This window comes from Chrysemys picta, chromosome 1 (genome assembly GCF_011386835.1).
Source record: "Chrysemys picta bellii isolate R12L10 chromosome 1, ASM1138683v2, whole genome shotgun sequence".
In the NCBI taxonomy this organism is placed as follows: domain Eukaryota; kingdom Metazoa; phylum Chordata; order Testudines; family Emydidae; genus Chrysemys; species Chrysemys picta.
Window position 1 is genome coordinate 79,210,185 of NC_088791.1, and position 26,775 is coordinate 79,236,959.

Here is a 26,775-nt window from a genome sequence, read left to right on the forward strand (position 1 = left end):
TTGAATTGCTTTGAATTAGTAAATGTAACTACAGATATAAGACCTCAACTAATGGGTGGATGCAAACTTCTTTCTTAGCTGTCCATTAGTTCATAAGATAAGTGAACAATATCACAGTGGTGGTATCCATACAATACTCACTGTAAGTTGCTTTTTTTCCAGATCTGAGGCTTGCAGCTGTGTCTGGAGATCTACTACATCTACCATTAATTTGTCAATTCTGCCTTTCTCTAAAAAATAATCATGTTATGAAAAGGACAAGTTAGATTACTAAATTCAAGATACTGCAAGACAATTAAAATGCTTAACCTCTTCATAACTATTATATTTAATAAGCAATACATAGTGGAGAACATTAAACCCAGTTACCCAATATTGCAATGTGGCAAAAAGTCATCCCCAACACTATTCTGGTGGCTCCATCTATTTCTGTACAACAAGGTTTCAATGAAAAATATTAAGCGGTTAGTCTTGGTTGTGAAGTAAACATTTTGATTGACTGAGTGCAGTGCTATCTTAATGAATCTGCAGTCAGAATCTGAAATGGATCTGAAACAATAGCTCTGAGAGGTTTGACATGCCCCCCCTTTTTTTTTAAATTAAGTCTTATTAACTTTGGTTCCTGGTAATAAGTTTAAAGACCAACATTGCTAATTTCACTGTGATAGCTGAATGTTTCTGCTGAAACTTTTGTTTTTTAAATCCAATGCGCCTGGCAGTGCTAGACTGTTAAATACAGAAGAAAGCAATTATGTCATTTACTCCAGTGCATTGTCCAATCCAGTTTTAAATGATTCAATCAACAGTTCTCCTACCACTTCTCTTGAGAAACTATTCCAAAACTGAAGGAAGGGAGTTGTAGTAAATGTTCTTTAGATCAAAGGTGCTTTTAAAATTTAATTTAATAGCATAGTTCCACTGTTACACCCCCGTCCTGACACTTGTTATGTGGTTACAAGCAGTACTGAGTAGCTGTAAACTTGCTAGTGGATAGCCTAAAACATGATTCCTGATAGCAGTTGTATAATACATACACAGTTGTAATTTAATATACTGTTATGGAATTACTCCCAATTCTCACTAGTGTAGTAAATGAGAGCAGATTCCAGCCCAAATTATTGAAAAATCCTTATACTTTAGATACTGAAAAGGACTACCGGCTGCAGAGCCTTCGCTTGCATTGATGCCTGTTTGATGTCGGTAAGCCTCCACCTGGTGAGCTAGTTCTGCTTTTTCCTTCTCCAGCCGATTATTGGTTAATCTGTAAAACAATTAATTTGAAATACTGTGAAGAGTAAAAATTGCTCTGGGTATTCCTCTCTAAGAACTTCTCAGTCTCATTTCTGTACATGGTGGAGCGGGGGTTCATTTTTTAGGAGTGATTCTTGGTACTTTACCTGAGAAGCTGAAGCTCTCTAGCAAGACCTTGCTCTGTGCTAGCACCTTCAGGAAAGTGTTTGAGAAGCTCAATCTTAGGTTTAAAAAAAGTATAAGGAAAATGAGGAAATTTTACATTTGAAAACAATATCTGTAGTTACATTTACTAATTCACAGCAACTCAATTTGAGAATACAATAAAGTAATACAGGGAAAGGAAAAAATAGAAGCCTAGTAGCAGAGAGAATTGTAGTATTAATCTTAAAGAAAAGGTAAACTGAACTTTTAATTGGACAAACAAATAAATTGCAATATAAAATCTTTCAGAAGCGTCTTTGTAGATGCTGGTAATTCCTATAAAGACTCTAAAGTTATCTGCAAGCCTATTCTAGTAAATATGAATTAGTGCTTCGGCTGCCTTGTAGGAAGGAACAGAAAATACAGAGTAGTCTAGATAAAGATCAAGGGCCAGATTTACTAAGGTATTTATATGCATAAAGATGCAGATAGACATCTAGTGGGATTTACAAAAGTGTCAAAGTGAGCTAGGCCTAGCCTCCTTAGGTGCTTTTTGAAAGTCCCACTAGGTGTCTGTCTGCATCTCTAGATACCTAAATACTTTAAAGTTTTGCCCTAAGGACTTGATTATGTAAAAAAAAAAAAAAATGAAGGTAAAATTTTAATCTCTATGAATTCCACTATTTTAAAGTATTAACTTTCACATTGTTTGAAGCTGATCATAACTAACATCTTTTAAGCAATAAAAGCAGAGGACCTGATCATGTGATCCTTATTTTTGTTAGAAACAATTACTTATGAGTAAAGGTTGTAGGATCAGGCCCATAGTCACTAGTTGAGGAATTAGTGTCCTTTATCCTCACATACTGTTCTCTCTCAGAGGTTTTGGGAGAAGGGAAGTGGTCAGGAGTCAGAAGGAGTTTTGAGCATTATCAAATATGGAAGAAAGCAAAGTAGAGGTGGCAGTGGGTATGGGCAGCAATCAGTTAAAACAAGGCATTCAAAGAATCAGACAAATCAAACAACACAATTGGCAAATCACCTAGATAAATGCAGTCAAATAACTAATTAGTTGAAAATATGGTAGTCAGTTGAAAACAATGGAAGATAAATGGGAAATAATCAGTTCAAATAAAATGCAGATCAGTCTAATAGGGGACTATACAGAGAAGTCAAGAATTCTGGGACAAAGTGGATGCACTCCCTTCAAGCTTTGGTCCTGGATAGGTTAGATACAGATGAATGGAACCTTCCTGTGGCCGCTGAGGGCTTGCACAATCTGGCCCTAGCAAGAGCTCTGGCTGTGTGGCATGGCTCGCTACTGGTGGCAGGTCAGAGGGAAATAGTATAGTAGTCACCTCACTGAGCCTATTTGAGTGAGCCCTAAGATTCTCTTGGCATGGGAAGCCTTCAAGAGAGTAGGAGTGCTAGATACACACTGATCCAAAGAGACAGACACATCAAAGAGTTTCTCCCTTTCTTGAGATCCTTCAGACAGGATAAATAATAATACTTTACTCTCATAAAGTGCTGTTCTTTTGTAGATCACTCAAGGTGCTTTACAAAGAAAGGCAAGTTGTATTAGATGAATTTTAGAGAGGGGCAAACTGAAGTTTGGAGATAGAAAGTGACTTGCTCAAAATCACACAGCAAGTAAGCGGTAGAGACAGGACGTGAACTCAGTTCTCTGGACTCAACGTATGTCTACACTTACAGTGGCATGTAGAGTACAGACACTGAACATGCAACTAGCATGGGTATAAATAGCAGTGTAGATGAGGAGGCATGGATTAGGCGAGTAGAGTACCCTACATGCTTGAACTCCCACAGTATATGTCCTACACAGGCTCTCTACTTGCCCAAGCAGTGCTTCCCACATCTACACTGCTATTTTAACTAGTGCAGTGCAGTATCCTGCGGCTACCCCACTGCCAGAGCGTTTCCCTGCTACAGTGAAAGGCTCTGCCAGCTTCCCAGCTTTTCATTGCCACAGTGAAAGGCTCCAGTAGTGTGGAGCTGCTAGAGCCTTTCATTTAGGCATGTAGCTACACACAACAGTGACAAATGTGGATGTGGTCTACTTTTCACTGTGATGTTGTGACTTACTGTACTTCAAAATAGCACCCTGTAACCCCCATATTCACCACTTGTATATAGTTATTTTGTACAAAGAATGCCCTGTAAGGTATCATATGAAAAGTAATGATTTGCTGAAGCTCACTGTTCTGTCAAAATATGTATAACTTCATTCTACACGGAGTTATGAGATTTTGCTATATGATTGTTACTGAAATATGTTGTGAGTCTGGGAGACGACCACAACTAGCTCTCAAGTGGCAACAAAGGACGTGACCTATACTCTGAAAGGTGTTAAGTGACCATCACCAGCCATTGACCAGCATGGGAATTGTAACAAGAGATGTACTATTCAATAAGAGACAGCTGCTTGAGCTCCACACAATGGGGATTGCTTAATTCCCTGACTCAGCAACCTATCAGGACATGTGATACCTGACTCCATGTCTGAGCCAGTATTTTTCCAGGCTCATGAACTGAGGGTATAAAATAAGGGACAGTGGCATCGTAAGATCACTTCTCTCCTCCCCCATCTACTCTGAAGGCAATAAGAATGTTGGGAAGAAAAAGACTTTGAACTGGGGAGATTGGTTCTAGGCTAAGCAGTATTAAGAACTGTGAACTGCTTACAGTGCCTAGTGGGGTGAGATAAACTGACTGATTCAACCCATGCTTAGTCTGATAAAGTTTAGGATTTAGAATGCGTGTTTACTTTTTATTTCTTATGTAACCATCTCTGACCTTTATACCTAACACTTATAATCGCTTAAAATCTATCTTTCTGTAGTGAATAAACTTATTTTAATGTTTAATCTTAACCAGTGAGTTCGTCCTAAGCGCTTGGGGGAATCTGCTGAGATAACAAAGGCTGGTGCATGTCCACTATATCCTTTGATAAAGTAGCGAACAAATTAATGAGCTTGCATCGTTCAAGAGGGTCTTGAGCAGTATAACATTTCTGGGGTTGAAGGCTGAGTCTGGGGGGAATTTGCTGATGTTTCCCTGTGTACAGTTTGAGTTGCTTGGAGAGCACTCATGCAACTTAGTTGGGTATGTCTCTGCATGTTGTTAGCTGAGTGATAACAGGACCTGGGCGGGTTTGCTGCTTGTCACTAGCATAGCATTGGAAGAGACAACCCTGGCTGAAGAGTTAAGGGCATACCGGATCCCACAGTTCCAGATTTTACCCTGAGGGTATGTCACAGATATATAGCTACATGTGTAGTGCCTGTACTGTACATTTCTGTAAGTGTAGGCATAGTCTCCACCTTGTGTTCTATCCTTTAAATCACAGTGTATTCTTGACCTAAGTCAATGGGACATTTTGTCAGTGGCAGGGTACGAATGGAATGTTCAAAGGGAAGCATTTATACATGGGAATAGGGGGTGAGTTATGTATACTGTGGGGCCTAGCTCACACTCTACCTTACTATCAGGTTAAAAACAAAAAACAGACCCTGGGGAATTTTGCCAATTTCACTCCAATGAACTAAGGCCCAAGAATGAGAATTCTGGGCAGATGGTATCTTTCAAGGATGAAATGGTCAATAGGGAGAGAGTTTAGAGGTAGTATTTTAATAAAGCAAAACATTTAAATCAGTATTTCCTAAATAAAGCCTTTATCTTTTTGTGCTAGATATGTTATGAATACAGTGGTTTGTATTTCAATTAGAAGAGGTTTATTCCAGTTAGGGCATTTGAATGAACATGCTTCTCAAATGAATTGTAATAGTCAATGATCTCATATAGTTTTGCTTTTTGTACTGGGTATTTTAATCTATTGTTGCTAAAGTGTTTATTCTTAATCACGTCCACAACTTCTGTTCTGCTGATATAGAGTTATGTTTGATGAAGAACAGCTGCAAACTTTATTTGAGAGAGACAAATAAATTGCAAAGTGTCTTGCTCCAGATTGTTGATACAAAACGGCAAAGTTTACATACAGATCTCTGCTGATTTTGCCCCTGCCCAGTGTTCAGATTACTGATACTTAATCCAAAACTAGCAAAGAAGAATATAGCACTTAAACTTTAAAAATTACTCAAAATAAGTCACAGTTCTATGCATTCTGACAAACCTTTGATTGCTCATATAATGCTGGAGAAATGGGATATACCCATTAAAAACAAGACAAGACTAGGGCTAATCCTGGCAAACAGAGTCCTGGGGCTAATTACTCGGACATTTAAAAGAACCCTGTGTCAAGTCTAGTGGGCCAAAAATTTGACCCAACTTTTCTTTTTAAACATATGATTGTAAAGTGTTTATTAATTTATATTTTTCAATATATGAAATACACTTGTAAGCATCTCTACGTTCTGCATATACAGAATATAACATTAAACAGTTACAAGTTAAATGATAAAATGTCAAACTGAAAGCCTTCCTCCTATACAATGTGGGATTCCACCCTCTGAACCAAACCATGAAAGCTAAAGTCTGAATAAGGAGATAGTTCTTGCACTATGCTCAGAAAGTCAAAGTCAACAAACAGCTCTATTGAATGAGTTAGAAGAAAATTTTAAGGCATATTAAAATATCCATACCTACAGCTCAGCACTTACGAACAATACTACAGTGATAAATGTTTAGACGTGTAAAGTGGAGGAAAGTCTACCTCTGATTATGTTTCCCATTTAATTATGTTAAAATGGAGTTAAAGTTGAGAGTTCATATCAGAAATTTAGGGTTAATCACATTATAGGGATTAGACCAATATTAAGCTTTGTTAACCAAGAACATTCACAGTTAAGGTTAAATTTAAAAGAAATCCAAACATGCTGAAGTATGGAAATGTATAGTTAGGGTACACAAATAATGAAAAACATTACAATAACAAAGCTACAGACGTGTACAAGGAAGAAAAAAATCTGCCTTTTATTATAGATAAGATAAATTTGTCACCGTTAGACTATGTTTTACTCACTTGTTCCTTTAAGTCCTGTGTGTTTTTTTCAATCTTGTGTTCACGCTCTGTTGCCTCTCGCAGTAGCTGTTTAAGATCAGTAATGCTTTGATTTTTTTTGGCAACATCAGTTTCCAGTTCTTTCATCTTAGTTTCATACATCCTGAAAACAGGAAAGAAAATTAAGGCCATTCTGCAAATACTATGCTTAGTCTAGAAAATAATTTTTCCCCATCCTGCAAACCCGACACACAGTCCAAAGGACTATAGCAAAATCTAACCTTTTGAAAAACAAAGATGGTGACCCCAGTAGAACACGTGCGTGTGTGCTAAAAACAGAATGTAGCCAAACAGCACAGGCAGCAGGACAGGCTAGTCATACTGAGTACGTACCTATGGTCTTGAATGGGTACCTAGGGTGTACCCATCCCCCTGTCTGTGCCATCGCAGTTACACTCTATTGATAGCCCATTAGCTCAGTGAAAGCTAGCATGAGTATGTCTCCTTGAGCTGGGAATCACACCCCCAGTTCCAAGTGCAGACATACCCTTGATGTTCTAGAGTTCTAGTGCAGACACTCTTATTTAGATAGGCTGTCAAAGTTTTGGAAAAACAACCACCCTGTTTGTAAATAACTTATACAGAGCATAAGAATGGGTGTTGGCTTTGATTTTCAAGGGAACAGTTGAGGAACATGATACACCTCTACCTTGATAGAACGCTGTCCTCGGGAGCCAAAAAATCTTACCGCGTTATAGGTGAAACCGCATTATATTGAACTTGCTTTGATCCACCAGAGTGCGCCGCCCCCCCCCGGAGCACTGCTTTACCACATTATATTCGAATTCGTGTTATATCGGGTTGTGTTACATTGAGGTAGAGGTGTATGTAGCAGTTTATAATGAAATTCATCAACATTAAATTACTTGCTACAATAAGAGTAAATCTAGTGTCAAATAACTCATAGTTAGGAGAAAAGATCCACAAGGCAACATTTATTAAGTGAATTGACTGTAGAAGAATGGAAGTTATATGAATAGTGTTTTTGAGCAATATAATTTACCACAGTATATGGAAAACAAACTTTCCTTCAATATTAGCTAAGAAAGTGTTCTTCATTGTGCATTTTTTCTGGGTAAATATATTTATTATGGCTAAATCAGAGGGAACTTGATGCCTTAAGATCCCATCCACTACAGGTGGAAGAATTGACTGGCTCCAGGCCCAACTGTTTACTCAAAATATATTATCTTGGAAAGGTAGGCAGAAGGGTCTGGGTATATTACCTTCTATTCTCTCTAATCCTTTGTAGGATGCCTGGGGTTCATCTACCATCATACTCCTGATGTGGGGAAGGGGCTCCTTCCTCCTCTCAGACTATTGTTTTGTTGAGGTTTTTTTTTTGTGGTGGTGTAATTTTGAAGCAGCATAACCCCTTGTTTATATCCTTTCCCATTGACCACCACCACCAGAGTGCTATTAACAAGGCAAAGTCAGAGAAATTCAGGTCACAGACCTTTCAACAATTTTGTAGGTGGCTGTTGTTTGATCAGTTGTGGAGGAATTTGCCTTCATGATAGGATGCTATGGGGCTTGCTTATCACGCTCAACAAATACGACAAAATTATTCTTCAAAGCCCAGTTACAATATTCTGTAATAGTACAGGGCAGAATCTGGAAGGTAGTCCCCTCAGCATAGCAATCCAGCATTTTGCAGCTGCAAGGGAGGGTTCATTCTCAGAACAGGAAACAGTTTCTGGAGCAGCAGAGCCCAACAGGGTGTAGGGACACATGACTGAGGAGGCTACATGTCTGCTGGATCTGGGTTAGAAGTTTGTATGTTGAACATATGTAATACAGTAAATTCATCACTGATTGCTATGAGGTCAGTAAGAAATGCTTTAGAAAAGGAACTGAGAACTATGATCATGAAAGTATCATTCATTTAAAAATACTTAAGAAAACAAATCATTTTCCCTGTTTTATTCTCAGTTCCTACCTTGTTACAACAATTGATTTCCAGCTTTTGCTGTCAGCTCCTTCGAGTTGTGGACCTCTGCTTTCAGCAAAGTTTAACCTCTTAACAGTCTCCTCCAGTTCCACAGTCAACTTCTCATTTATTATCTCTATGTTATTCTTTGCTATTCGTAGCTTTTCTGCAGTGTCAGCTTCCTGTTGTCCAATGAGGCACAAAATTATATACATTGTGGCAAAGTGCATTTATGCTTCTTTTATCTTATCCAAAATACAGAACCTCATGCAGCACTGAACTCTATAAAATTACACTCAGAAACTGGGTCAGTACTGATTCAGATGGAAGAGCACCATATACTAGATCATAAACACTATTTCCAATAGCATCTGGGTATTTCTTCGAAGTCTCCCATCCAAGACACTGGCCTTATTCAATTCTGCTTAGCCTTTGTGATCTAATAGGACTACAGCACAAATTGGTATGGTATCAAGAATATAATGAATACTATCTATTTTGTATTTAGGGAGCCCATCAAAATAGTATCTGAGTGTGTACTGAATAGAACAAGTGTAAATTCAATATTCAATATGTATACTTCCAGCCAAATTAAAAGAAAAGATGCTTAATATAACCAACCATTTGCTCAAATGGCTGGATACTATCCTATAACCGTACTTTTTTCAGCTCTTTACGTAGCCTCTCATTTTCAGCAATGATTTTTTCCATGCCTCTGGTTTTTGATTCATAACGCATACTGAGCTGGCCACCCAGATGAAGTTTCATTTTTTCCATTTCAGACTAAATATTAAACAAAAAAACAAAAAAAGTATGTATTTACACAACTTAGAATCTTTTGAGTTCTCATTTTGAATGTTACAGTTATCTAGCACATGCAGGTCCCAATTCAGCAAAGCACTTTAGCACATGCTTGTATCTATACCTCAAATACATAAAAATATATTTTGAATATCAAAATTTCCCTTAGAAACACATCTCTGTGTCACAATAACTTGCATTACACTAAAATTCACATTTTGCTTTAGAAGTTACTCATATAATTATGAGAGTGAAAGAATACAAAACATCTGTTTTGTTTGGCCGGTCTAGTACTTTGTGGAGGAAGTGCATATGTAAAGCTTTGCTTCTGTGTAGTACAAAGTTCACATTTGTGATTTTTTTTTTTTAACTGAAACAAATTTTTGTGCCATATAATGTGAATAGGTTTGATTATATGCACTACAGAAAGTGTTTCATCTAAAACATAAATAACATTATTAATCCGTTTTCCTAATTAATTTATATATAAGTTGCTACACAAAATAATAATGAATGCTAAATTAGTACCTTTAGCCTCTCATTTTCAAGTTCAAGGCTAACTAGTTTTTCATTAGAGACAACTCCTGGGGCCTTTTTCAGATCTTCATTTTCTCTCTGCACTTTCTCTACAACCTTTTTCATCAAACCAATGGTTTTTTCTAATTCTGGAATGGTCTTTCCACTTCTACCAGACTACACAGAAAAGACGGGGGGAAATAGAAAAGGAAAAAAAGCATAATGAAGTAAATGCTTGAAATTCTAAGTGAGATATCAAATGTGTCTGAAGTCTTGTTTTTTTTTTTAATTGCCTTGTTGTAAACACACAAAATAAGGTAACCATAATTTGGGATTGTAGTTCTGAATCTGAAATTTGTTAGGACACAAATGGAGGTGGAGGACACAAAGGAAGTCCATGCTCAACAAATCGCAAGATTGGGGGTCTAAATTTTTGTGTTATCAAAAGAACTGACACAACATTTATACATTTGGTATGTAAATACATTGTGCTATGAAAATTCTGCATTTTATACATACATATTAGCATAGTTCCACTGTGCTAATTCCTTTAGAATGCACCACTTGGCCAAGCAAGTATGAAGTACTGCATTTCAGTGGATTATCTCCTCTCCTTCCTACTTCATTAATACAGAAAAAAAAAAGAAGGGAAAAAGACTCTACACAGAGTAAACTCCAACGTACAATCACTTCAGTAAATTAAGAGACTTTCACAGCTACTTTCCTCTTATCCAGTAAAGGAGGAGGCAGACCTTGTTGCTTCTGAAGTCAAGAAGTAAAGGAACAGTGGCATAGTGTAGGAGGTCAAAGGAATATGGGGAGACCTGTTATGGCTCTCTGCAGCACTATGCTGACTCCTCTTTACTTCTTGGGAAGCCCAGGGAGGAAAAATTGTGGAGGCAGCACATTTCGCTCCTTGTACAGTGTAAGAGCCACAGTGTTTGCATCTTGTAAGTGTCACGCTTGTGGTTTCATGAGACGTTGGTAATGGAGGAGTGCTGTTTTTGCTGCAGTATTTGTTTTCTGGTCTTCTGAGGAATGAAGAAGGGAACTGACGACTGCATCAATCAATAAGATACGCTTGAGGTAAACTGAAGCTTCATTTATATAATTCTCTTGTATATTAAAAAACAGAATATTTCTCTAGCAACAGGTTCCACTGTCTAACATCCTAATCCCATTTGATTAGCTCTACCAAAAGATTTTCAAATACATTATTCAATATTTTGCATACACTTATGGTTATATTCTCATATTGGTGAAGAGATATTTTTGCAGGTAACTGTTGTTAATCCAGATGGTAGACTAAGGCTCTGATCCTGCAAAGATTTAAGTGTGTGAGAAACTTTACTAACAGTAATAGACAATTGACTAGTATCTTGGATCCTTAATTAAGGAACTACTTAATGTAAAAAGTGTAAAAACTAATATTTCCCATCTTCTTTTGCTTGATGATAAACATTTCAGTTGTAATTAAACCGTACTTGTGTATTTCAATCATTTAATTATTCTGAAAAACACAGTAGCATTACTCACCCCTCTAACACTGCCTAGCTTGCGCTCGACTTCCGCTTTCTCTCTTTTGAGAAGCTCACACATTTCTTTCAAGTCACCTACTTGGTCCTAAAGAATACAAATAATAATCATTTTATTTAGGTTTTACTCAATTAACAGGTGAATTGAAACTTTTTTTTTAAATTACAAATTTTCCAGCTTCAGTTACTTTACTTTGAGAAACCTGAAACAAAACCAAAAAATAATTTCCCCCTTGCCATATAATTCATCACTTGCTACCAACCACAGTTTACAAAAGCCATGCCCTCTAAGTTTGCCCCCATATTTTATTCTTTAATAGAAACATTAAAGAATGTTGGTATGCTGCTGGACTTACATATTAAGTGCATTATAAAGATTTTTTAAAAACCCAAACAAAAAAATGATTACAGATTATGTGAGAGTTCTGTATATTTTCTGATAATCTAGAGTCTTAGGTTACGGCACAATCTAGCTTCAACTAATGTGTTAGAACATAGGAATAATGTAAAAAAAAAAAAAAAACCACCACCTTTTCTGATTTTTTTACAAATTTCCCAGGAAAACTCTACCCTACTAGGAGAGATGTCAATCTGAAATTGGATTGGGTTTTTTGGGGGGCAATAGGGGTGGGGGTGGGGAAGGAAAATGGGCAGAAGTTGGGAAAGGGCCAGTTTGAAAATAGGGACTGTAATGGGAAGCTGGCTTCAACTACACTATGGAACAGCTACTACCCCACTCCATAATTTATACCATAAAGGGACAAATTTAAAAGGGACCTCTTACCCAGGCATATTTAATTATTAATTTTCTAAATTTGCAAACATTTATGTATGATAAACTGCAGCTACGTATTTAGGCCCCTTCAATGGGCAGGACTCTGTGCATATGCACAACTCCATTGACTTTAAAGTGCCTCTCTGAGGGTGCAGGGTTCCACTCTTATGGTACTCATTGCAGGATGGGGGCTTTAGACCCCTAAGCTGTAAATAGATGTATTTATTTGAAAGACTAGGCCTTACAGGTGGGCTTGTGAAATCTGCCCCCAGTGTTTTTGGTTTTCAATATATTTACATGAAATGTATATAGTATGTACGGAATATGTATTAGCACAACAGAGTTCACAAAAGTTTTTTTTTAAATGTACAATTACATTCTCAATGAGCCTTTAAAATGTGTTATATGCTAAAAAAAAATACCTTTAATCTTGGCAGATCTTTATTAGCCTGCTCTAGCTGGAATCTTAGTTCAACATTTTCAGATGATAACCTCAAATTTTCTTTCTGAAGCTCCTGTTGTCTTTGACACTGATCATCTGATCCTATTCCTGACGTCTTAAGAAAAAGAAGGAGCAGAATAAAATATTATTAAATGTTGAGGTATTAATTCTTACATTAGTTACACTGGATAACGATCAATAATCTGGGCAATAAAGATACAATCCTGTTACATTCCATATTGAAATACTGAGACTAAAAAAAGTGTTTATACAGCAAGATACCTTCTTATAGAGTTCACCCATCAGTATTTTTTTTACCACATTAAAGTTAATAAAACAGATAGAGAAAGCTAATGTGGACCTTTGACTCAACTTCTTCCTTTAATTCCTTTATGGACATTTTAAAAATTTGCTTAAATTAAGTGAAGTGAAGGTATAAAACAGTATAGACTTCTGTTTGGCAAAAATAAACACTGTATTTTAAAATCTCAAAATCTAGTAAGGGAAAAAATTTGTGTTCTAAACAGGGATACTATGCTTGTGAATAGCATCTATTTTAGAGCCACCTTCTGATACATTTACTCACATTGATAGCACTTCACACTATAATCAGTCCCCCACTGAAGTCAGATCATTGAGACTAAAGTGCATCTCAACAGGAAAAGGATATCTGAATCTGGTCCCTAGTAATACCTAGCGCTTATACCTCACTTTTCATCTGTAGATCTTAATAAAGGAGGCATTATTATCTGTATTTTTACAAAGGGGAAACAGACACAGAGGTGAAGTGATTTGCCCAAAGTCACCCAGAACATCAGTGGCAGAGCCAGGAATAGAAGCCAGGCTGTTTGAGTACCAGTCCACTGCTGTGACTATGAGACCATACTGTAACTATCCATCTAGGTATTTTGTACCAAATTCATTACCATAGAATCTGAGCACCAAGTAAGATGAACAAATTAGAATGCAAGAATTAATAAAAGATACGTGGAATTATTTCTACTATACTTTTACAGAGACTCAACTTCGAAACAGCTATAAATTGTCACTAGCCAAGAGGCTCCAACTGTTAGCATAATTTATGCAAAGTTAGTCTCAGAAGAAAAAGAAAAATCCCAAGAACCTTTTCTCTTTTTCAACAAGATCAAACTGCTTGGATTAAAAAAAAAAAAAAATTTGAACAAGGAAACAAAAAACTCCACATTGGGCCCAATTCTGAATATGTGTGCAAGGGACTTACTCTCACAGGATTACAACATGAGTAGAGATAAGGCAGTAAAAACTAAGGATAGTCTCCCTTGAAATAAATATAAAATAAAAATAGAAACCTGCAAAGATAAAATAAAGAAACTCTGATAATTCCACAAATAATTAGAATTAATGAACTAAGTATCACCAATAAAAACATGGGGGAATAAAGCAACTGCCTCACTAGTAAAATATATTCTCTCTAATAAATATAAAAGATATTGTCACAGCACAGACTGCTAAAGAAGCACACAGCAGGAAGATAATCAAAAAACTAAATGCGTACCAGGAAACAAACAATTTTACAATAAATATTTTAGTCTATATCATGTAGACATATAAACAATGCAGCTAATAGGGAAGTGAAGGATTAAAGGACTGCTATAGTGCCAAACCTGAGGCATTTCACAAAGTCCTGGGGTTGGTTCAGTCCCCTCTGTATCAGTTTGGTGATTTCCATATGTATCTTCTTCAGTGTGTTTATCCACTCCATTATTCATTTTTATATTTTCTGGCTTATAATCATTAGGTTGATTAGAAGGCTCCCCGGAATCAGACTGATTGCAACTCATTCTAGCAGCACAAGATTCTGCTCTACTTCCTTCATTGTTGTTAGTTGATTGCTTGCACACTTTTTGCTTCCCTTCTTTCTCTCCATCATGTTCTTCATTAACTTCACCCTCTTCAGGTCCTGTTACATTTTCTTGTTCATCACTGATACCCTCTTCATCAGCTTCGGTTTTCAGAAAGCTTCTCCTTTTGCCTTTTGATCCTACCCTAGAATTATTTGAATTCTCATGTTTTTCACAATCTTCAATTTCCTGTTCTGGAGTTAATTCAGTAATTGCATCTCCAGCAGCCTGATGGCATTCATCAGTAATGTTTGCACCCTCATCTATTCCATTGCCATTTGTAATACTAAGAGTGGGTTGGTGTTTTACTTTGCCCTTACTTGAAGCAGTTTTCTTCCACGGATATTTCAAATGCTTGTGTTTACTGACATTGTTAGCAAAAGAGGAATTAGTCAATGCAGCTGTGTCACATGCAGCACTCTGTTTGAAGCAGAAGAAAGGTGTAATGAAGCATGAAAAGAAAAGAGGTAGATAGTAAAAGAAATAAGATAGCATACCTATATATAACATCATGTCCACTTGTGGTAGATTTATTAAGAACCAGATAATCTGACATTAGGAATACAGAGAACTCTGTGTGCAAGAGACTATGTAGCCAAAACCAAACTCATTATCTCCTCCCCAATGTTCCATTGCTGTGGACAACACAGCATCCTCCCAGTCTCTCAATCTCACAAAGCTGGGTAATCGTTGACTACTTGTCTTCTCCCTACACATTCAGGGTGTTAACAATAGTGCTGTTTCTATTTGCTGAACATTTAAAAGAGCTGGAGCTTCTTCTCTATTCTAAAGGCTAAAAATACTCTTGTTCATGCCACAGTCAGTGTGTCACAGACATGCCCAAGCATTTGCTGTTAGGTACATTACATCTGTTTTTGACCATTTTCTTGATATTACACAGAAGAGGGTCTTGTGTGGTCTCTGCCGAAAACAAAGAACTACCTGATTGTCATGTTTATTACAAGATGTTTGTATGGGAAACAATTTTAGAGTGATGTAACCTGTAGGATATTGTGTTCCAAATCTGTTGTGACTGAAACCTATCACCTGAGGAGGGGGAGTCTGACAGCAGACTCAAGCAATGTAAGTAAAATGAACATTCCTGGAGACAGCCCATGGTTACTGTCTGGACTAGATGCAGGCTGGAGATTTACAAAGACGAACGAACCTCATGAGAGTTCTGAGAAGAGCGGGCCCTCTTGGTTAAGAGACAATAGCCTACTGTAAAAGAGCAGGAGAAATAGCCCTAGTGGTTATCCTTTATAGGAGAAGACTGACAGCAGGAAGGAGAGGTCTTATGAATGGTGAATCCCAGCTTTATGGGCTGGATAAGCACTGAAAGACAGACCATTGGATGCGAAATACCTTATTAGACAGGAATAGTCTAATTGTTAATAAGTATAGACTGTAGATTGTGTTTTATGTTTTTTCTTTTACCTGTAAGGAGGGGTTACTCTCCTTATGCAGTAACTGGAATTCTTCAAGACGTGTCCGTAGGGATGCTCCTCTTCACGTGCATACCCAACAGAGGGAGGACTACAGCCACTCCACCATTTATGCCCTCACAAGGAAGCAAAGGGCACATGTACAGCCCTGACAGACATTGCTATTAAAAAAAAAAATCTGATCTTGTGCATGAGGTGCATGCACACCTAGTGGGATTCACACTGATACACATTCAAAGAAGAATTATTTATTTCCTACAGCCACACCCAGCTTTGTACCTTCTTCCATGCTGTGCCCTACACTGTCCTCCATCTTATTGTGCTGGTTCCCCGTTCTATTCAAAAGCAAATCCCTCCTAAACAAGCTCCAAACACTAGCCAATGCTAGGCAATAAATAATGAAAGGGGGGGGAAAAACCCTACACTAAACCAAGACCTTCCTCTAGGTCTCCCCGTGTGTCTTGCCTTTTATGTCTTTTAGACTGTAAGATCTTTGAGGTAGGGCGTACAGTAACTCCTCGCTTAACGTTGTAGTTATGTTCCTGAAAAATGCGACTTTAAGCGAAACGATGTTAAGCGAATCCAATTTCCCCATAAGAATTAATGTAAATGGGGGGGTTAGGTTCCAGGGAAATTTTTTGCACCAGACAAAAGACTATATTTTATACACACACAGTAAAAGTTTTAAACAAACAATGTAATACTGTACACAGCAATGATGATTGTGAAGCTTGGTTGAGGTGGGGCAGTCAAAGGGTGGAAGAGGGTGGGGGATATTTCCCAGGGAATGCCTTACTGCTAAATCTAGCACTCGGCTAAGCCCTCATGGATTAACACATTGTTAACGTATCCTCACACTCTACCAGGCAGCACAAACGGAGGGAGGGGAGACAGCATGGCAGACAGAGACACACACCCCATGTGTGAGAGAGAGAAATGTGCATTGCCCCTTTAAGTACGCTGACCCCATTTTAAGTACATTGCCTTTTTAAGTAGATCAACAAGTTGAGAAAGTAGCTACTGCCAGAAAGCTCCCTCTGTCCTGATCCCTGTCGTGTCCCCCCCCACCTGCTCTATGGAAATGGGGTAAGTGGGGGACAGGAGCAGGGGGGAGAGGGACACCCTGACATTAGCCCCCCTCTACCCCCGCACAGCAAGCAGGAGGCTCTGGGGAGCAGCTCCAAGGTAGAGGGCAGGAGCAGCACATGGCAGTGGGGGGAGGGACAGCTGAACTGCCGGCAATTGATAGCCTGCTGGGCGGCTGCTGCACAGGGAACTTAGGGGAGCGGGGAGCTGATAGGGGGGCTGCTAGTCCACCCTGGTTCCAAGCACCCACCAGCTAGCTCTAACGGGCTGCTCTTCCTGCAAGCAGTGGACAAAGCAGGCGGCACCCAAACAACATTATAAGGGAGCATTGCGCAACTTTAAATGAGCATGTTCTCTAATAGATCAGCAACGTAACAATGAAACAACGTTAACCGGGACGACTTTAAGTGAGGCGTTACTGTATCTGTCCTCTGTGCTTATAGCACTAAGCACATCTTTCTTCCTTTTAACCCCATAATGTTTATGAAAATCAGTAATACATTTTAGTTCTTAGAATTAAAGAAAATGCTAAACATTCTTGCCATAAGGTTAATAAAGGAGAAAAAAGTTCATTTTTTCAGATGCTGTATTGGATGATTGCAACCTGAAACAAAATGGACCAAATACTACAGAATAACAGATGGATGATAAATAGTCTTTGTGTAGGAGATGCATTCAATTTTCAATTTGGGTAATAACATAAAGTTGTTTGCTTACCGAAGGTCTTGAAAATGTGTCTCTTGAAAACTGTCTCTCCAATGCATGAAGCTTTTCCTGCAAATATCGATTTTTTAAATGTAACTCTTCTACCACAGAATCTCGTGGGAGAGCCTGTTGTGTTCTATATCAAAAATAAACAAATCAAAGTTTGTTATTAATACAGGAAAGCATCCTTTAATGTAAATCAAGTATGGACTTCTGGTTTCCTAGACTGAAGATTTTAAATATTTTTTGTTAGATAAATGTAGCTATACTAAATCAATTTTATTTATATAAACTGAATTAAATAAACCCCAGGATCCAAGAACTCAGAATTTGACATAGTATTCAGCCTTAAGAAATCCTAAGAGTCTATTTTCTCTTGATGTTTATGTGAAATTTCTGTTACCAATAATGGTGCATTATGCATACACACTGAAAACATAACACTTTTCCAAAACTTGAGAGAGAAAAAAACTAGCGCTAAGGTGTTATAGTTGAACTAACGACTCAACTGTGTTTTCACTTTCATGCACTGGGAGCCAGCTTATATTTATGTGAATTAATTCCTTGAACAATAAACCCAAAATGTATTTAAGGGGAAAATTGTAAGCTTTCCAAATGGGGTCTCTCCTTTTGGAACAACTCTTACCTCATATGAGCAATTTCATTTTCTAAGTCTATATTCCGTTTTCTTAGTTCTTCCAGCTCTTTCTCTGACTCTGATGCCCGTACTCCCACAACATGGTCAACAGTAATACCACTGGTCTTGAGTTTCTTTTGTAAAGCAATTTTCTCTTTATCAGCTCTGCAACATTCAATTTGTTTTTACTAAAATCTTGGTACATTTGTTTACCAATCTGCTTCATCTAAAAGTGAACAGCATTTCATTCTAATGACTCTAGACCTGCAATCCAATTGCCCATTGAACTTTTCTTGATTTAAATTACCTTATAAATGGACATTTTTCTAGTTTCTCATCAAAGATTTTTTTCTGGTTTCTTATAAAAGAATATTGAGTGAATATTGTGCATTTCACAAATCACTTGCAGGTTTTGCTTAAGCATTCATTGATATTTTACATTTATGTAACCCTTTACAAAAACAAAAAGCCCAAGCAAAGCATAGCTAGTGAAAGGAACTTACAAATATATATAATTCTTTGTTATTCTTTTGTTACTTTTCATCTCTTGAATTCTAAGTCTGTGAAAATTTTGCTATGACTACATTGAAAACATGGATAAATGAAATAAACACATCTTTTCTTGAGTTTTGCTGAAAAAATCTTGGTCATCACAATGCCAGCGGGGTAAACACTGCAGATTAATACAGCTGTTAATTCTAGCAGTCTGATGAAACTAAACAGTGGTAAGAAAAGTCTGTCCTCACCTGCAGCTGGTGTTTCTTTGACTGTGATAAAACAAATTATTAATAGGGCTGTCGATTAATCACAGTTAACTCACGCGATTAACTCAAAAACATTAATCATGATTAAAAAAATTTATAGCGATTAATTGCAGTTTTAATCGCACTATTAAACAGTAAAATACTGAAATTTATTAAATATCTTGGATGTTTTTCTACATTTTCATATATATTGTATTCTGTGTTGTAATTGAAATCAAAGTGTATAATTATTTTTATTACAAATATTTTCACTGTAAAAATGATTAAAGAAATAGTATTTTTCAATTCACCTTATACAAGTACCGTAGTGCAATCTCTTTGTTGTGGAAGTGCAACTTACAAGTGTAGATTTTTTTTGGTTACATAACTGCACTCAAAAACAAAACAATGTAAAACTTCAGAGCCTACAAGTCCACTCAGTCCTACTTCTTGTTCAGCCAATCGCTAAGACATACACGTTTGTTTACATTTATAGGAGATAATGCTGCCCTCTTCTTATTTACAGTGTTACCATAAAGTGAGAACAGGCATTTGCATGGCACTTTTGTAGCTGGCATTGCAAGGTATTTACATGCCAGCTATGCTAAACATTTGTGTGCCCCTTCATGCTTCGGCCACCGTTCCAGAGGACATGCTTCCACGCTGATGACGCTCATTAAAAAAATAATGTGTTAATTAAATTAGTGACTGAACTCCTTGGGGGAGAATTATATGTCCCTTGCTCTGTTCTACCCGCTTTCTGCCATATATTTCATATTATAGTAGTCTCGGATGATGACCCAGCACATGTTGTTCATTTTAAGAACACTTTCACTGCAGATTTCACAAACGCAAAGAAGGTACCAATGTGAGATTTCTAAAGATAGCTACAGCACTTGACCCAAGGTTTAAGAATCTGAAGTGCATTCCAAAATCTGAGAGGGACAAGGTGTGGAGCATGCTTTCAGAAGTCTTAAAAGAGCAACACTCCAATGCGTGTTGCACTGGAGTCCGAACCACCAAAAAAGAAAAACAACCTTCTGCTGGTGGCATCTGACTCAAATAATGAAAATGAACATGTGTCAGTCCACACTGCTTTGGATTGTTGTCAAGCAGAACCAGTCAACAGCATAGACATGTCCCCTGGAATGATGGTTGAAGCATAAAGGGATGTATGAATCTTTAGTGCATCTGCCATGTAAATATCTTGCCACGACGGCTACAACAGTGCCATGAGAATGCCTGTTCTCACTTTCAGGTGACACTGTAAACAAGAAGCGGGCAGCATTATCTCCTGCAAATGTAAACAAACTTGTTTGTCTGAGTGATTGGCTGAACAAGAAGTAGGAGCGTGGACTTGCAGGCTCTAAAATTTTACATTGTTTTATTTTTTACTGCAGTTTTTTTTTTTATGTAATTCTACATTTGTAAGTTCAACTTTCATGATAACATGATAAAGAGACTGCACTACAGTACTTGTATTAGGTGAATTGAAAAATACTATTTCTTTTGTTTTTTTACAGTGCAAATACTTGTAATAAAAAATAAATATAAAGTGAGCACTGTACACACCATATTCCATGTTGTAATTGAAATCAAGATATTTGAAAATGTAGAAAACATTCAAAAATATTTAAATAAATGGTATTCTATTATTAACAGTGTGATTAATCATGATTAATTTTTTTTAATCGCTTGACAGCCCTAATTATTAATAGAGAACTTAGAAACAGTCTTTGAGCAAAACTAATTTAATTAATAAAATACTGTCAGCTCCTACAAAAAACAGGATACTAGAATAGCCAGAAACATAAAGGCAGCTTGCTGCTTGAAAATAAGCTATCCCTTGTAGTCTCAACATAAATGTAAATTATAAGCATCTATTTTGTTAATATAATAAAACTGTTACAATATTTTTGTAACCAAGAAATCAAGTTTCCTTTATTTTATACCATCAGTTTAGAAATATGTCTAATTAAAATCAACTCACTTGGAATAAAGTTCCTTTAATGTATTGAACTGTTTTGTTAAAGTGTCCATTTCTTTCTCCTTTTCTTTTAGTTTGTTCCGCATCCCTTCCATTCTGGCTTGCCATTTTTTACCCTCTTCCCACCTAGCTATTTCTTCCCTAGAGCTCTGTAAAACATTAAAAAACAAAGTAACATTTCCTTTTGGTCTAGTTTAACACCACAGAAAAAGTTCGACGAGCACTATTTGATTAAAAGTTCCTGTTTCAAAATTTTAAACAAAAATAGATGTTTAAATATAGCAATTATTACTAGGTGATTGGTGCATATACTGGGTGTTATGAAATCTGATGCACAACCTGGTACATCTGAATGCTATCAGAGAATCGTTCTGTAAAATTAAACATTCACTTTACAAAAAAGGACTGACACATTTTTATGAAATCCAATGTTAGGGATGCTTACACAAGATATTCTCCCACTTTGAAACAAGTTAACGGAAGATAGGAGAAAAGATCATGATGCTATTCTGTGCTAATCATAATATATACAGCAGATCCTCTTTCCTCCTCCAACTCACCAAGAGCTCAGATGCCCCTGCAGTATCGTAGTTGCTGGTCCAATGGTGATTTTAAACTCACTTTCTATCATAGAAAAATGAATTTCTATTTAATAGTCCCAATTCAGTTTTTATAACAGAAAACAAGGTAAGACTTTATGACAAATGGCTATTTAAAAAGCTAAGCTAATGTTATTTTTACAGGTGGCAATGAAGTTTTTTGTCCTGGAGTCCCTTGCCTCCCTTAGTTGATCCTCTCGCCTTTCTTTTCCACATCCACTTTAAACTTTTACTATTAGCTACAAAAATGAATTGAGATCTGATTCATAGGAAAATGTGGGGGGGAGAGGGGAAGAGAGAAGATTATTTTTCCCAGCATTTAATAGGATTTAGTATTTTATTTGGGTCATGAGATCCCAGCTGTGCAATGTTGAGAGTTGGTGAATAGCTGTCCTAGCACAAAAAAGGTCAAAGTGATTACCTGGAGCATGTCTTTTGAAAATCAGTGAACTGGATTCAGTGAATCAGATTTCATAATGAGAAACAAAATCCTGCAACCTTAACTGTGGAGTCAGGAGTGTGAGTCCTTAATAAAAACATGGTTATTTAGCAACTGAAACAGTGATCCCCTAAGATAAACCCCTACCCCCTGCAAAATTCAAAGTTCTGAACATTGTTCCAAACCTGCAGAAACGTGTGCATGTGATGTGCATATGTCATTGCAGAATTGGGCACTAAGACTGAATCGGAAAGTGATGTTGAATAATATCAAATAGCATAAACTGTCTTAATAAGCTAGGTGTAATTTGCATTAGTTTGGATCAACCACTTCAATTACTTCTTGGAATTTTATTATTCCACTGATTAATAGTGCTCTCACTACAAACATGTATAAGTAATTTCAAGAACTAAAAACGCTCTTTACCATGAGGCTGGCAAAAGAGAAATAACTGCAAGAACTCAAAATGGTTTTATACCCAAGATTCAGTCTGCAGAACCAATACAATAAATATCTGCTCTGCATAGGCACACCCTTACTCTTGAAGAAACTCCCACTGAAGTCAATGGGCCACCACATGGATACAAGGAACTACAGATACAGACAGCCTCACCGAATTCAATGGGATTCCATTTGAGAGTAGGGATCTACCTGCATGGACTTAGTTGCAGGACCAGGGTCTAAGTGTATTTGTTATTTTTAATTCCATACATACATATGTAGAACATTTACAAATACATTAATGCTATGGAAAGTAAAATAAAACACATTTTTATATACATACATACAAACATACACACCCATAGTACAAGACAAAAATACATCTCAAACACTAGCAATTTATGTACAGTGCTTCAAACTTATCTAATGGGAATCGTAAGCTCTTGCTTAAAATCATCTTGAATGTATAAAATGCCACTGAATGCAGTTTGAGAACAAAACATGTATTTTGCTCCAGTCTGCTTTACTAGGTACCAAGACAAGACGCTAATCTGTTACCATAGCAGCAGAACCAAACAAGAGACTGAACAAATACATCCTTCGCCAGTCAGAATCGATATCCAGTAGGAAATATATCTTTTTGAAGGGACACCATCCATTAAAAAAACAAAAACAAAAACAAAAACAAACAAACAAAAAAACACATTTTTGTCTCAAAATGTTTTTAAACTGCTATAATTACAAGAAACACCATAGGTTGCTACCACTGAAAGAAATTATATTTTTCAGTTTCTTTACTTTATGAATTTGACAATACTTTTATGTAGTCAATCACTGTTATCTTGTACAGTCGAGTCAGTTTCCTAAATTTCTTGTACAGGTTTTGTATTCAGCAAGAAGGGAAGGGAAAATATTAATAAAATATAGGAATATGTGACATCAGAAAAAATTATAAGGGGAATCAGGAGCAGGTGAAATTTCTGAAGCCACTTCTGATTTGTTGTTTTTCTTAAACTGGGTAGATTTCAAGTTGATGGTGTCCCTTTCAATACCATAAATTAAATGATGCCTTGTCACATACCTTGTCTTCTTTTACACTTTTCTTTTCTACCTCCTCACTCTTTTCAACTTCACTTTCAAGCTTTTTAATTTTTTTCTGAAGTTCATCGATGAATTTTTGTTCATCAGCTTTGCTCTGAAAAATTATGATTATCTTTACACCTTAATGATCACCATTTAGATACTTTCCTACTTTTTCCCCCACTGGGATAAATACAGAAACTAAATATTGACTGATTTATTCATTTCAACAGAAGTGCTTTGAACAGATATTACAATTTAGGTTATAAAGTCTTTTTAAAGATTACAACTACTATTTAAGTGTTAGATGGTTACTTTATATTCTGTCATGAGTAACTGACTCAAAAAGAATGTTTACACTATTGCTGTTTTAAACTTAGTAAGGGTTAGGTATTAAATTGCTGTAAATTACTATGACTCTTTCGAAACAGATAAGTTCACATAACTTGGTTTAAAGGACACATACCTGAGAATTTAATAGTATGTGAAATCTCTATTTGCAGATTTAGAAATGAAAAAAGAATGGATACGTAGACAGAAAAAACACTGTTACTTAGAAATATCTACAGAGCACAGAAACTATACAAAGAGTTTTTAAACATTTTAAGACCATGTTCATTTGACAAAAATAAACTAGTACCGTACTTCGTGCTTAAATTTCTGAGAGGAATCCAACTGGAGACTGCTGGGAAGTGCATTACCAGTAGCATAAAATGATCTACTACGCATAGCTTGTATTGAGAAGAGGAGGATAGAGGAGAGTAAATAAAATGGCAGCTACTAGAAAAACAGTATGTTCATGGAGGGAATACATAATTGAAGTGGTGGATTGACCAGGCCACATACAAAAATGAAACAAAGACAAAGGGACGTATTTAAAGCGGACTGCAACTTTATTAATTTTTAATTAACTATAACTGGAGGTTGAAGCTAAACCCTCTCAGAAAACCACAAAGCATTTACTTGGGTCTAGTATGGTATTAAATAATCTCATTGCCATATAACCAATAGCTAGGATTGGACCTTTTCAGCCTATACACCTAGGTTTCAACTCACCTTTGAATCTTCTTGACCTCCTACTGCGAGAAGAAAGGAGAGTCCCCTCAGTTTGCAATAATTTAAGTCTCCCCTTCTTCTTACAAGCTGTGAGTTCTACAAGCCATCTCGTGGGTCTTTCATTCACCTTTACCTCAAGAAGCTGGTCTCTTTCAGCCTCTTACCCACATTTGACATCTGCAACAAAGGATGCCAGCCGATAGCTTGGTGGCACCCCCACCACACTGTCTGGTATCTGCTGCCTCCAATCTCTAAATTCTCCTCACCATGTATTGATCCCTCTGCTTGATAAACATACTCAGTGGTCCAAAAACAGTACATCCATTAGAGAATATTTGACTGAATCCCTAGATTTTTACACTAATAAAAACGAAGCTCACCTGAATGCTGTTTGTTAGTCTTTTTATTCGCTTTTTCAGTTCTTCATTTTCATTTTCCGTTTCTTCTTTTTCTCTTAGCCCTTTAGTAATGGCTTTTTGCTTTTTTTGAAGTTCTTGGTTTAAATCATCCATCTCATCTAACAAAGAGCGCTCTCTAGTTTTACTTACTTTAAGGGCATCTTTGAATTTTGTAAGTTGCTCATTTAATTCCTCTATATGAGTCTATAAAAAATAAATTTTAAAAAAGTGTTAGTCAAAGTTGCCAACTAACTAAAACATATTGAGGTTAAGGAGGTATATTTCCTGGATTCCACAGACATTTCTCAAATCAGTTATTTCATATATTGTCAACTATATTTAAGTAATCTGCAAAGTAAAGTAAAATATTTTTAAATAATCACTTAGACGATAATTTGTAAATTCCTGTAAATCTGTTGATATGTTTAAGTAGCAAAAAGTCAGTTTGAAAAACATTTTTAAGTTTAAATTTAAATAAGTAAAATAAACAACCAAAATAATCAACTTTTGGGGTGGTTTTTTTTTTTTAAATGGCAAAACCAAATTTATTTTCTGTGTTAAAGAAAAAGGTTGAACCTTTATATACACCTCTACCCCGATATAACATGACCCAATATAACACGAATTCGGATATAACGCGGTAAAGCAGTGCTCGGGGGGGGGGGGGAAGGGGGCGGGGCTGCGCACTCCGGTGGATCAAAGCAAGTTTGATATAACGCGGTTTCACCTATAACGCGGTAAGATTTTTTGGCTCTCGAGGACAGCGTTATATTGAGGTAGAGGTGTACCAAGTTTAAGCCTGGTGTAAGTGTTCTATGTGTAAGTTCTAAAATTCTGAAGAAAAAATGTAGGCTAATTAGTAATACTGCAAGTACTTATACATTTTGTTTGATTATTTGTTTTAATATTTAAAAACAAATGTACACAATGGTCCCGACCCAACTTCCAATAAAGTCAATAGAAAGACTGTCACTGACTTCACTGGGAGTTGTATCAAACCTTATGACAGTACAACATTCATTATTATAATACTCAAAAAGAAATTATGAACATTGTGTTCTCTTTTCAAATAAGAATACAATGTAGAACACAGTGTAAAGAGGTTAATTAGTGCTTACCGTGAGCTCCTTTGTTTGTTTGTCAACAATCTGCTGAACATTCATGTATGCCTCTTTTTGTGATGCTACAGAAATAATCTGCTGTTCAGCATTAGCAGTCATTTCTGCTCGGAGCTCCAGAAGTGCTTTACTCAAAGCCTGAAAATATCAACAAATTTGTTTGTAAGTAAGCAAATTGCTGAAAATGAATGTTAAAAAATTGCTAAAGGGAATTACATTTTACTACCTTTTATGTTAAATTACCCATATGTATTCCATACTAACAGCACAATTCATATAATCTTTTGGCCTGTTTCCATATAATTTACAATGACGAGCCAGATTCACTAGTATGCTCTGACTGCCTACTCTGGCAACACAAAATCACAATAAATGCAGCTTAGTTGGCCAGGTAATCTAAGTTTAAGGCTGTTTTGCATCACCGGAGTAGCATAAAGCAGCTGAAATATATCGGTGAATCTGGCTCCACAAATGACAGAGAAGTTAAATTCTACATCAAATGTCATTAATTTTCTGGTCCTTTTTCTACAGCAGGCTATACAGTCCTAATGAATCTCCATAAAACGGCATCTTTCAAGTATTCTTTGTCCATCTCTTAAACCCACTAGTGGCACTTCTGAAAACAAGTTGTGGAAATGTTTGCTATAAATAATTTTCATAGTTATTTGGTTTTACATCAACTTCTTGTCTCCAAGATAGATGCTAAATAATAATAAAAAAAAAAAT

The 26,775-nt window shown here is 36.6% G+C and overlaps 1 protein-coding gene across 5 annotated transcripts in view; it reads right to left on the minus strand.

The window, feature by feature from the left end:
* The window catches only part of CEP290 (centrosomal protein 290), a 111,819-nt gene that overhangs the window by 1,770 nt on the left and 83,274 nt on the right, over positions 1-26,775 (minus strand). For 4 of the 5 annotated variants that reach the window (XM_005279116.4, XM_065560112.1, XM_065560120.1 and 1 more), the window contains 15 exons: positions 26,050-26,187; positions 24,914-25,135; positions 23,479-23,592; positions 20,922-21,067; positions 18,198-18,353; positions 17,564-17,687; positions 12,416-12,550; positions 11,220-11,306; positions 9,696-9,860; positions 9,027-9,149; positions 8,376-8,548; positions 6,398-6,539; positions 1,398-1,471; positions 1,158-1,261; positions 142-230 (listed from right to left, as the gene is read on the minus strand). In XM_005279116.4, the coding sequence (XP_005279173.2) occupies positions 142-230; positions 1,158-1,261; positions 1,398-1,471; positions 6,398-6,539; positions 8,376-8,548; positions 9,027-9,149; positions 9,696-9,860; positions 11,220-11,306; positions 12,416-12,550; positions 17,564-17,687; positions 18,198-18,353; positions 20,922-21,067; positions 23,479-23,592; positions 24,914-25,135; positions 26,050-26,187 (1,992 nt within the window). The remainder of the gene's footprint in view (positions 1-141; positions 231-1,157; positions 1,262-1,397; positions 1,472-6,397; positions 6,540-8,375; positions 8,549-9,026; positions 9,150-9,695; positions 9,861-11,219; positions 11,307-12,415; positions 12,551-17,563; positions 17,688-18,197; positions 18,354-20,921; positions 21,068-23,478; positions 23,593-24,913; positions 25,136-26,049; positions 26,188-26,775) is intronic. The other variant, XM_065560126.1, reaches the window with a different exon arrangement.